The sequence below is a fragment of the Colletotrichum fioriniae genome (assembly GCF_027942845.1).
Source record: "Colletotrichum fioriniae strain IMI 355084 chromosome Unknown scaffold_6, whole genome shotgun sequence".
NCBI lineage: Eukaryota > Fungi > Ascomycota > Sordariomycetes > Glomerellales > Glomerellaceae > Colletotrichum > Colletotrichum fioriniae.
Genome location: NW_027076842.1, coordinates 987071 through 999642, shown reverse-complemented (window position 1 = coordinate 999642; position 12572 = coordinate 987071). Strand labels below are relative to the sequence as shown.

Here is a 12572-nt window from a genome sequence, read left to right as displayed (position 1 = left end):
AGGGCTGTGATCCAAACATCGGATGACATAATCCATCCCAACTGTTCATCCAACCCCCAGGTTCCTGAACTTACTTGCCCTCAACACACAGGCGACAGCACAGCAGAACCACACGTTCCTCATCCGATCAGGTTGGGCGCATCCGAGTGCGCCTGACACAGCCAGAACCCGCAAAAGTACAACGCGCCTCCCCTTTACCGTCCCACTCCCGTCCGTACCAAGCTCTCGCTCCGCACGTCCAGCCGTCTGCCACTGTCCCTACCCTCCAAGACCACTCGACCACTTCCGAGCCAGCCATCTCACGATTTCGTGGGTGATCTTTCCTCAGGCACGCGAAGTAGAACACCGGCGGCACGGCGGCACGATATTGCAACTTCGGCAATCATTATCTCGTCCGGTTCTCGACCTCCCACGAACCCCACAACGCTTGACGACGGTCCGTCGTGCGCTTCGACGCCCTGCGGTCTCCAATTTCGACACTCCTTGCTTCACCCCCACGGCCGCAACTTGCAAGCGGTATAGCAGTATCGGCCGATAGGACGCACACGATGTCTGTCGGGCCGGCGACTAGTCGCCATGCCGACGAAGAAGCTCGTGCAGAGGTCGATGTGCTCAACTCGCGACTCGAGAAGACGGCTCAATTGACCAAGAAGATTCAAGCATGCATGGGAAGGTTGGAGTCCACCGGCAAGAGCGTCAAAGAAGTAGCAGGTCCTCTCAGTGGAGAAACGAAGAAGCTTCAGGTCTTGGGCAACAGTATGTCTATTCTCGCGCATGCATAACAAGGCTTCAGCTGACATTGACTCCCTCGCTCACAGATATCGATTCTGTCCTCGCAGCCATCGAACGTCTCCGTCAACCCGCCGATAGTAAGAATGACGAAGAACAGATCATACGTGCCGGCCCGGACAAGGCTGGTCTTTCCAACTACCTCGCCTCGATCAAGCGCCTTTCCAAGTCACTTGAAAACATGCAGGCCTCCAACCTCAGGGCGAATCAACAGACAATGGCTGAGCTAGTCCGCTTAATCAAGTCAGGCAACTCTCAGCTTGAGGGCCATTTCGACAGACTGCTGCGAGGAGAAACCCCACGATCGATCGAGCCGCTACATTACATCACCAAAGATATGCCATTCCCCGTACTGTCTCAAGACAAGGTGACACGCCTCGGCCTAGTCAACTCGTATATCTCAAGCACCCATCGCCAGAACGCTGGTGCTGCTGCTACACCGCAAGACTCGACCATTGCCAAGATCTACGCTGAAGTACGCGGGCCCTATCTTTCCTCTACCTTGGCCAACCTGGCTGCTGCCAGCGTCAACACGACGAAGAAGAAAAACCCCGATGCCATCTACCGCGCAGGCACCAATGGCATCGGTACATATGCGCAGGCCATGGAAGGCGTGTTTTTGGCCGAGTACGACAACATTTGCAGCATCTTTACCCGCGAAGATTGGGGTCCCCTTTTCCAAGCCACGTGCCAGAGCGCTATGGCCGAACTTGCACGTACTCTTCGCGAACTGAACAACCATATCAAGGGACATTTAGACACAGACTGTTACCTCGCCTACGAGATCACGGAGATCATGTCTGGTCTCTCAAGCAACCTGGAGACACGTACAGGCGAGCTCAAGTCTTCACTTGCCTCAGCCCTTAGGCCTGTACGGGAGACTGCTAAGCTTTCATTGGGAGAGCTGTTGGATGACACGAAACGAAAGATTGCTGCCATGCAAACACTTCCACAAGACGGTGCACCGATACCTATTGTATCGGCGACAATGCAGCGACTCCAGACCATGGTTGAATTCCTGCGGCCCGTCTCCAGTATAATGTTCTCTCTAGGCGACGGGGGATGGAGATCAAATGCTGCAGCCGATGGACGATTGACAGACGCAATCCCCAGTCTTGCTTCATTTGATATTGGTGCAGACGGAAAAGAAATCTTTTCGCACTACTGCTCAGACACAGTCGAAATGCTCATGGCAGGACTGGACTCAAAGGCCAAGATGGTTCTCAAGGGTGGCCGAGCTGTCATCGGCGTCTTCCTAGCCAACAGTGTTGTCATCATTGAGCGAATGATTCGCGATTCTGACCTTGCGCCACTCCTTGAGGGTCGGATGAGCATGCTAGACCAATGGCGCAAGAAAGCAACAGGCATGTACACGATGGATTGCAAAGAGGTCTCAACACACTTGTTTGATGTCATCCACACTAGCAAAGCAAGACCCCAGTCCGGACAGGCTGATTCCGCCTCAATTCTCAAGGGCCTTAGCAGCAAGGACAAGGATAACATCAAGAGCAAGTTCCAGGCATTCAATGCCTCCTTTGATGAGATGGTGAGCCGGCACAAGACGTACAACATGGAAAGGGAGGTGCGCCAGATGCTTGCAAGAGATATTCAGCAGATGCTCGAACCCCTTTATAACCGGTTCTGGGACCGTTACCACGAGGTTGACAAGGGGAAGGGCAAGTATGTTAAATACGACAAGTCTGCGATTGCTGCTGTCTTCATGACGCTCTATTGAGAGGGACCTTGTGTACGCACACATCTCACCCGACTGAGTTGTTCACGGTTGGGATTTCTGGTTGGTTCCTCAGCCATTTGTTTATTTAGCATTGTTCTGGAACTTGGGCGGGGAGTTTCGGTGGCGAATACCAAGCCATGGATTGGCAATGCTTTTTGTTCATTCAAAACATTATGTTGCATCTCATTCCTCGTTCTGAAGATGTTGATCGGAGCCGTCATGATATTAACATGCCGAACTATCGACGCACAATGTGAAGGCACACAGCTTCAAGGGGAACACGAGAGGTCTTGACAAGCATGTTCATTTTGGTCCCAAGGCAACCTTGACTGACGGTGTAACTATCTACGATAAGGGACTACACTGCTTAGGGAGCACTCTCTCCATATGTTGACAAACTTGGCCACCGGCTTCATCACAAGCCTATGCGCCAAACTCAAGTCTTCTTAAAGAGCAAATCGATGCGCTCTGACCTATGCCACACAATCACCCCATTGCTACCGCGTTTGAACCACAAGATTCGGTGCTGAGGGATGAACTCCTCGTGCGTCTGCTCGCTCTTCCAGGCCGACAGGGCTTTCTCCTGTGGTCCCAGGAATCTGTCCTCGTACCCGATGATGTAGTCATTACCGTCAATATCGGGATCCCATCGCAGTCGGTTCAGCACATCAAGCGCCGTGCGGAATTTGCCCATCCCTTCGGGCTTTGAATTGGTTGTTCCTGAGCGTTGTTTTGCTGCTTTTGCCTTCCTGCTCAGCTTCTCGGCGGCGAGCCTCCCCTGGGCGGCCAGTTCTTCTTCATTCTCGTCCTCGGTGTCATCCTCGTCTTCTGTATCCGAATCGTCATCGCCGTCGAGGTACACGCCCCATTCGCGGTCATCCAATCGCAAATTCCCCAGCTCATTTGTTCTGACAATACTCGCGCTGAACCATGATGTGTTGGAGTCGAAATACTTTTCATCACTTAGAATCATCTTCTCGAATTGCTGCAAAACAGCCCTGAGATTGCTCTGTGCAACTTCCAGGTCACCTCGGTCTGGCTTCTCGTCCGGTTCCATCCATTCCAGGCCGACGAGGTAGGAGCCCTGGTAATCGCCCTGGGCATTTTGGGGGTCGCACGTGGATGCGTCGACAAATCTCGCGGGCCAGATTCTCGCCGAAAGCTGCGGGATTCTCCTATTAATATCTGTAGGGATCGTCAGCAAACGAACAGCACTCAAAATGGGGGTTCAGGGCTCACAGACTACTTACCCACGAGAAGAGAGGCACATCGAGACTCCAACCAGCCAATGAGCCTACTTCCACGCTCTAGAGATGCTCCCCAGTAATGTACACGCAAATCTACAAATGAACGGTACGACGTGAGGAAATTCGCGGCGCTAGGCGTCATGACGTTGCCTCGACCGGGTTCTGGCACCGGTAGCAACGATTCCCAGGTTGCACCGTCAGCTGACAGCAACTTGTTAGCTTGGCGGAGTTCTGTCGAGATAATCTTGACGGTCGGAACGGAGGCGTTGAGTGCCGTATTAAGCGTTGGCGAGTGCCACCCAAGCAAAATCAGGGCTTCTCTACTTGTTCGATGATATCTGAGGTTCTTGTGAAAGAACGGGTCAAATACCATGTCCTTTTGCCAGTCAAACCGCGCATAATGCTCGAAGAATGTCGTAATAATATCAGCGGCAGAGACAGTGCCGCCGTTGTGTACGAGCACCTTGCAAACTTTGACCAACATGACGGTCAAGTGAATGCCTCCGAGATACCCAAACTTGGCAGCGTAGATTCCGCGCGCCTTGGCCCAAGTCTTGATAGCCTGGTGGCTCAATCGGAATTGGGCCAAGTCTGGAATGGATCGCTGGAGATAGAAAAGATCCCTCGCGGGCTTCAGCTTCAACAGTGTCTGGGCAGACAAGCTGAAGGCCGGATCTGACGCGGGACGCTTCAGAACGTCAGGCCACTCGTCCGCGATGTTGGGTGCCTGGCAATACTGGAGATCACATCTCACGCCTAGAACCTCCACCTCAAGCATTGTGCCGGTCTTGGCTTTGACTTTCCTCAGAAGCCGAACACCAGGGATGCCCGATTTTCTCAGCCTTTGCCTTGCCAGAGTGAAGAAAACACGTGGACTGATGGACCCGAGGAAGAAGCAGTCGATATCGGAGTTCCTGGACCACGTGCCGAGACCATAGGATCCTACGGGGATGAGCACAATCGTCGGGCGGCCTCGTTTGTTGTCCACGAATGTTTGGTCGGACTCGATTAAGATTTGACGAAGCAATCGAATCGCCTCGTTCCGAGCTGCCTCGTCTTCCGCTGAGGGAAACACCCCGAGATTCTCCAGGCACTGAGTTAGTTCTGTGGTATTTGACAAACCGTCTGGCGCTCTCTTCAGATCAAGAGGGATTGCTCGAGCATCACTGGCGGCGTTCTTTGTGTGAGAGCGCTGCAAGAGACAACGAACACCCCAGTGATCACTCGCGTACAGGGGCTCTTCTCCGGTCTCGCTGTCATCAGTGACGAAGCCGAACATGTTGAAGCGAGATATCTGGAAAGGACCAGTGCCTTTAACCAAGATGCGGTCGTACCGTTGCGGACGGTTACCCAACCCGGTACCAACCATCTTACTGGCGTGGGGATTCGCGGCAGGGTCAAAAGTTGCTCCTTGCTCGCCCTCGAACATGTGGTTCAGATCCCCTTTGATGTTATCACTCACGCCAGCCTCGATTCGTGAGACCATCCATACGTCTAGAAGGTCGGCTTTTGCCAGAGATGTTTCGATGCCACGGAGAACATTCTCTGTCTGGACAGCGATGGCCCCCTTTTTGACAGCGGCGTCGAGGGTGTAGGAAGACGTTGTGATATTGAAATCTCCTGCGATGATCCATTGATGTGAGGCGTAGTTGGCCCCGAGGTAACTGAGTAATACCTGGAGTTCTCTATAGATGGCATTTTAGTACACAAAACAGATCAGGCTCAGCGGGATTCTGCAGCTAACCTTTCCTTTGCAACCACGGCGCCGTCTGTCAGGCCATGGCTCAGGTGACAAGTTGCCAGTACTAAAGGGGAAGTAGGTTCCTCTCCCTCACCATGTGCCAAATCACCAAAGCTGATTACGCACGATCCTTTGTGCGGGCGTACGAAGGGAAGATACTCCCATGAAAATGGGTACTTGCTGAGAACCAGGTGATTGAGTATACTGGGCAACGGACCGGCAGTAGGGTCGTCAGGAGACCCGTGGGAGGCATTGGGGTACAACTTGCGAATCCTGTCGTCTTTGAGTAAGAAAGGCAAGAAGTCGTCCGTCACTTCTTGGAGTACTAAGATGTCTGCGACAGCATTTCGTGCGAGTAGGTTGTCAACGATGACGGGGTATCTGCTACGAGATGGGGGCCATTCGAACTCTGCCAAAACGTTCCAGCTGGCGACGATGAGGTTCTCTACTGCCTTGGTCTCTGGGTAATGTAAGTCTGTATTCAAAAAGACTGGTCGCCAACCCAGCTCCTGGCTGGAGAATCTCCATGATCGCTGCGGAAAAATGGCCGAGGCCATTCTAGGGAATAGCCCAAATGAATCATCGGATTGACTCAGTGAAGGTGAAGCGAGGTCGATGAGGCCCCAGAGGCTCATTTGACCGGAAGCAAGACGAACTAGGACGGCTAGTTGGGTGGCTTCCCAACTGACTGGTGGTAGGCGCCGTAGCTTATCGAGGAGAAAGTTGAGTTTAGATGGTCCTGCCGTATCCTCGCACTGAGCAATCGTCATGTGCATGTGGTACGGAGCAGGGCGCGTCTGGCCGATAGCCATGAGAACTGTGGTGCGTAAAGAAGCAAGGCGGCGAGTCCTCTTTTCGTCCTTATCGCTCATAAACAGGGTGCTGCCGTGCTTGTTCTCAAAAAAGTCTGGTGAGTCGAGAGAAAGGGGTATACTAGCGAAGTCGCCGGTCTCCTGACGAGCCTTGAGGCAGCTGACAATGGCATCGCAGGCTTGGTGCAGAGACTCCGAATCTGCAGACCGCACGAATGGGTAGACGAGGTTGATGTGAGGAGGCCATTTGGCATAGGCCTTGTCATTTTGGAAACGAAGTCGGTCAATTGACGGCCACTGTTCCCTTGGAGGAATGAGGCAAAGAGCCGTGTCGTGAGTTGTTGGCATGCCGAACTCCATGGGCGTTAGCTTTGACTACCCGTAGTTTTTAAAAAAGGGTAGATGTTTAAGTGGTATGTAGTTTGATATGCGGTGAGCCTGGGGTGTATGTATCTGGCAATAAAACGGTCGAATGCCCGTGTCGGTCGGTAATGGGACAGATGGGATTATTTATACGAGGATTTTACGTGTACTTGACGATCGAGGTTGCCTGCACGTAATAGAAAGGATAAGACTTGCGATGACCTTTGTATTAGACGGCCTGGGTGAGAAAGTCGGCTCCTCCAGCCAGAGGCAAGGTCCGTGTAAGTGTAAGTGTGTATCTGTAGTTGTGCAGGCTGAGCCCGTTATGGGAATTGCATCAAACCAACCCCCGGCCGCATGCCACTGGTGTGTTCGGTATTGAACGAGACTAGACACCCCTGCAGTTCTACGATAGGTAGCTTCCCCAATTACGGAGTACTGTGGGAATGTCTTCATTCAGCAACCTGGGTTGAGGCTAAGTAAGGTAATTGCGGGGAGTGGGAGTCACTGGCCGAGTGTGTCACTGCGTCAGTCTCGTCCCGCTTTCCAGTCACCTCTACCGTGTATCCGTTCGCCGAGACTTTTGATCTCCACGCCTTGACAAGGAGGTAAGCATACGGTTTGATCCACGTCGACGGAGCGAAAAAAAAAAATTAAAAACTGGGATCGCGTGTTTGCCCATGTCCTGTATTCGGAAGGGCCTACTGCAATACGAGGCGCAGGTCTGGGGCGATGCGGGGCAGTGACTCACTGTGGTCGGTTGTTCCATCTGAAAGAGGCAAACTGCATGGGACCCTGCCAATCGCCAATTGCCTTCTTGGAGGCTCATTCTCTGACTACCACACTTTTGTTGCTCGCGTAAGGTAGTAATGCTTTGTCGTCAGCTTCGTGCTTGGCGTCGAATGAGACTCATATCAGCTACCTAGATACCAGAGTAAGTAAGACCTTGCCAAGTGACGCACTTACTACTATGATCTTCACGGGGTACGGCCTACCGAGAATTGTAAACGCGGGCATCATCCGACTAATTAGCTACTCAGTCAAAACCGATCTCATGTCACCATTGATGTCTTTCTTTTACCCGTTTACCTCCCGTTTTTCTCTCTCACTTTTTGCCTTCTGCCAGTAAAATCATGTGCACATCCAGTCTCAAATCATATCCAAAGACGCCTAGTCTGAAAGTGCCATATAAAGATTGGCATCGGCATCTGTTATTAGGTTTTGATTTTGAGCTACTCGGTTTTGCTTCAATGTTCGAAGAGAGCCATTACAGATCAGTCATTCTCGGGTAAGGCAGTGCACCATCTCCATATGGCTCAAATGCCAAGTTTGGGTATCATCAATCACACCAAAATCCCACTCCGTTCCTCGGCCAAGCGAGATATCATGCGTCACGTCTCCTGCGAGAGCCTCAACCGGTGTGTTCCTCAAGCTCGGGTCCAGTCCCTCCCCAGTCGATGGACGCTACGCCCTTGCCCTTGCCCTCCATGAGTGCCTCCAACTTGTCCTCGCTCGTCACGTAGGCCCCGTTCTGCCTCTTCTGCGCCATAGCATACTTGATCGAGTCTCTCCACTCCTGCAAGAAACATCGTCAATAACTCAAGGTTGACAATAATCGCGGCCGCGGGTTCCGGAAGGGCACTGAAACGTCATTAGGGAAGCTTCACTTACCCGCCACCACACTTCTTCACTCTGCACCATGCACCTCCGGCCCTCCTCGCCGTTCCTGGCCGTCGCAAAGGCCACACTGACTGCACCACTTCGTACTTGTGCTTGCTGGTAAAAAGGTTCTTCATGCCCATGTAGAGCTTGCTCGGCTTCTCAGCACTCTTGACCTTGACCTTGGCATGTGTCACGGGAAACGAGATATTGATCTGCCCTTTGTACTGAGTCGAGGCGATCAAACTACGGATCTGACCTTCAATGTAAAGCGTGTCTAGATTGGCAACAACTCGTTCGAGTGCTTCAAGGTAAGGGCTTCATGTTAGCAATGTTTCAACCAAACGCATACCGTGTAACGCAAGGCGAACTCACCGAAACTTTTGACCGGCGCCGGATCCTCAATGAATCTGCGACACCACTCATCTAGCTCTCTGTCACCCACCTCGGGGAGGACATCGGGCTTGGCGCCGCCACGGAACGCGACCTCGCCCGGCGCAACACACCGAATGTAGTCCAGACGCTTACTCATGTCGTCTGCCACCAGCAGGCCCATCAGGTTCATTTTGAAGTCAAAATCAACAGTGCGACCACGATTGCCTTTGATATGTATCAACGGCTTGGGTGGGATGCTCGCCTGGGACCTAATTAGCCCTATCAGCGCGCTAGCGCTCGCTGTCAGATACTCTGCCTTGGACGATAGGGTGGTACAATCGGGCGATAGGGTGAAATTTGGAGGTGAGTAAAGTTTGTAGTCCAGCCTGGGTAGACCGGTATAATTGTGAATTCCGTGTATCCCTTGGAAATCGTGCGAGACGGACGTCTCCGAGCAATTGGAGGGGCTCGAATATGGCGGGGGTTCCGAGGTACTGGCGCTGTCGGCTGTCAAGTCATCATCATTAGAACGACTTGCCAGCAATGCCTTTTCTATTACAATAGAGGACGATGCTGCGTTCATGCTGGATGTCGTCGGCATCGGTGCCGGAGTAGGCGGCAGCGGCGGCGATGCTCTCATTGTCATTGGGGGCAGCGGCAATGGTGGAAGCTCTGCTGGCAACTCCGAGGGGCCCGAAAAATCCGTTGGGAGCGCTGGTAGTGACCGAGAGTGCAACACCACTGACCGCCCATCACTCAGCATTGAAGCCATCGTCAAATCTTGTGTAGTGTTGAAATGGCTTGCGGGCGTGAGTTGGAACAAGGCGTAACCTGGTCACTCACTCAGCGAAATCGGACGAACTGTAGAAGGTGGTCGATTATGTGGCAGTGGTTGAACAAGTCGAAGCCAATGTAGCGTAATTAGAGACTATTCGGAACTGTTTTACAGAGGCAGAGATACGAAGAAGAAGGAGAAGAAGAAGAAGAAGAAGAAGAGAAGACTAAGGGGTAGAATAATCAAGTGGTAAAGAGAGGGGGGAATTGTGACGAAGAGACCTGCATGGTCATCAGTTTCCCTCTCTGAATACAAAAGTAGCCCGCACCGGGCCTCACTATTAAGTATTACCCTAGTGTCAGAACCTGACCAGAGGTGAAGACCAAAGTCCCTGAAAAAACGAAATCACCTCAGAAATGTCAGACTGGGGCTTGAATTAGGCACCACCATTCTTCTCCAGCCCCCATGCCGCGGCGGAGTGCGAATGGAGCTTGCCCCTGCCTGCCGCATGCATCAGCCACGGCTCACGGTCCTCGGCTGGCCCTGGGTGCCTGGATAGTGGATGGCCGCACATGTATCCGCGTAACCGTATGAATATCTACACTACCCTAATGTATCCGTACGGAATCCTATCTTTCCATTGGACCTCGGGACGTCAGCACCAAGCCGCTTTTGGCTTCAGTGTGCCTCGAAGGATCATCACCAACAGCCCCATCTCATCACAAAGAATGGAAGTCCGGCTCCGAACCTGCGAATCGCCTTCCCCACCCTCGTCCTACTGCCTTTAAGGCAAACCAAAAATGATAACAGACCTTGGAGCCGACTGCACAGTCGGGATTTCTCACCCCGATCCTCAGCCGGGGAGGTTAATCCATACCATAGTATACAGAGCCGCAACACAAAGCCACAAAACAATAATCACGGAAGCGCGGCAGCTGTCTACAGGAGCACAACTCGAAGGCGCTAGTATTCGTCATTGCCATCGTTGCGATGCGTATGCCTATTAACCGAGGTGATGCCAATATCGCTATCCCCTCAACCCAACGCCGAGTAGAAACGCCCTCAGATGCCCAAATTGTGTTGAGGCACCGCCTGATCCGCTTGATGATCGAGGTAAGGTAGTACGCATGCCATGCTCAATCCACCAACGCCCAGGTAACCGAATTCTCAGAAATAATGCCAAACAGTCCTCGTCTCGTACAGTCACTCACGGGCATGATTCGTCCATCTGCCGACTTTAGACGAGCTGGAAGCCATCTTCTTCCGAGACGCGGCCGCCTTCCTGGCGTAGGTTTTGACGAGCCTTGCGGCCCTTGAGAACCTGACCATTCTCGTTAAGAATTTCGTACTCTTTCTCCACCATACGCTCCGTCTCGCGACCCGTCGCCGTCTTGACAAAGATGTCCAGAGTCATTGGTCGGCCGGGGCTGTCAACCCGGTCAAAGCTGTACTTCCAGTCCTCGGTGGCGGAGATGTCTCCATACAAGTCTTGCGATGGCGCCATGTTCATGACGGAGCGGCTGAGAGGATCCTTGATCTGTTCCTTGGCGCGAGCTGCCGAGCGCAGCCGTCCTTGCGGGAATTCCGCGTGTGACCGGAACTTGCTAAAGTTCTGCATATGCTTCTTGTAGTGAGAACTATTGCGAGTATTAGGTGTGCTGCTAGAATGGACAGTTACAAGCATCCAAGGGAAAACGTACGTCTCACTATTCCTGACCCGAGGCCGTGCCATGGCTCGCTGCTGCTCGGTTCCGCCAACAGCTTCAAGAGTGTACCAGTCAAGATGGCAGCCGGCCAGAGGACGGGCTCCGTTGGACCACTTGGACCGTGAATCCTTTGACCTTTTGAAATCCTGGTTGGCGCTTCGCAGGTCGCGTTCGAACTGGGCCGGAGATTCGATCGAGGCGGTCATGGTGTCTAGGTTGACCGAGCACGGTATGTTGAGGAGGAAGGTTGCGATGAAGTGTCGATACTCGTGATAGGTAAGCAGTTGTCAAACCGCTTTGCGCCTTGGGTGAAGGTAACGTTTGCCTGGCTGGAGGGAGCCTCGAGTATAGAGTAGGTGTCGAAAGAGTTCGGAGAAGGGGTTGGAAGACAAGTAGATATAGTCGACGCAAAGGCAAGTGAAAGAGCAGTGTGCGCTTCGGTCCCCGGCTTGGGGGAGGTGGCTACCTAGTAGACTGAGGCCAAAGGAAGGAGGAGGGTTCGGGCAGTACGAGGCAGGTTGGATGAGGTAACCACTCCAAGGCAGAGTGGCCGGGTGAGTCACCGGACAAAGCTGAAGGGCTGCGTTGCCGAGGATAACAACAAGGATTCGAGACGGAAGGTAGCGTCAAGATACAGTTTTGGACGGACGCAACTAATGTCGAATAAGGCACAGGGTGGGATGGGCATACAGATGCAGATGTTTGTAGTAAGGTAGAACCAGGCTCGTGATGGAGAGGTCGGAAACAGACGAGAAGAGGTAGAGAAAGACGGGGTTCATGTGGACAAAGGTCGTGGGATGGCGGATGTGATATAGTTGGCAATGGTCAGCAAGGCACCTCGAGGTAAGGCAAGGAAGGCAGATAAGGCGATGCGAGGTGAGGTAGGGCGAGCCACAGTGCGCATGATTCAAAAGAGGATGGGGGAGGCGCGCGTGTCCTAGAGACGAAGGTAAGGTGGGATCTGGAGACTGGAGACTGGAGACTGGAACCAAGCTTGCCAGGCTGTGTTCCAACTTCAGATGAGACGGAAAGGGCGTGACGGAGTGGGCTGGTCGCGACGCAGGCACGCCAGAGGCTGTAAAGGAAGGACCAGGCGCGAGCAAGATGATGTAGGTAGGTATGCGAGATGAGTGTCAGACGGGCTGGTGGTGGCCTCTTGACCGGGAAGGGGGCTCATCGTCTCGGCTTAGCGAACAGACGGGCGATAAAGCTGGATGATAGTGCAGTCGATACGTTCCTTACCTAGATACGGTCCATGATAAAGCTCGGGGCGTGTGGAAGCGATAGCTGGGTTGGAGGGGGGGTGTACCTTGACATAACATGGAATCTGTTGATGATGGCCTTTAGCCCAAGGTACCGCAGTAACTACG

The 12572-nt window shown here is 53.0% G+C and overlaps 4 protein-coding genes across 4 annotated transcripts; 1 reads left to right on the top strand and 3 right to left on the bottom strand.

The window, feature by feature from the left end:
- Positions 1-548: 548 nt before the first annotated feature.
- Positions 549-2524, top strand: EXO70 (exocyst complex component exo70; the record flags this gene model as incomplete). The annotated part of the gene is made up of 2 exons (XM_053189676.2): positions 549-756; positions 819-2524. 2 exons carry the CDS (start codon positions 549-551, stop codon positions 2522-2524), a joined length of 1914 nt encoding a protein of 637 aa, XP_053053129.2.
- A 436-nt stretch (positions 2525-2960) lies between these two features.
- N0V96_005704 (uncharacterized protein) lies at positions 2961-6684 on the bottom strand (the record flags this gene model as incomplete). The annotated part of the gene is made up of 4 exons (XM_065757475.1): positions 2961-3709; positions 3775-5456; positions 5672-5972; positions 6105-6684. The coding sequence occupies 4 exons, from the start codon at positions 6682-6684 to the stop codon at positions 2961-2963; spliced, it is 3312 nt and encodes a 1103-aa protein (XP_065613818.1).
- Positions 6685-8098: 1414 nt separating this feature from the next.
- On the bottom strand, positions 8099-8911 carry N0V96_005703 (uncharacterized protein; the record flags this gene model as incomplete). Its single annotated transcript, XM_065757474.1, has 3 exons — positions 8099-8263; positions 8436-8650; positions 8722-8911. 3 exons carry the CDS (start codon positions 8909-8911, stop codon positions 8099-8101), a joined length of 570 nt encoding a protein of 189 aa, XP_065613817.1.
- Positions 8912-10733: 1822 nt separating this feature from the next.
- Positions 10734-11408, bottom strand: N0V96_005702 (uncharacterized protein; the record flags this gene model as incomplete). Its single annotated transcript, XM_053189679.1, has 2 exons — positions 10734-11133; positions 11197-11408. 2 exons carry the CDS (start codon positions 11406-11408, stop codon positions 10734-10736), a joined length of 612 nt encoding a protein of 203 aa, XP_053053132.1.
- Between the last annotated feature and the right edge of the window lie 1164 nt (positions 11409-12572).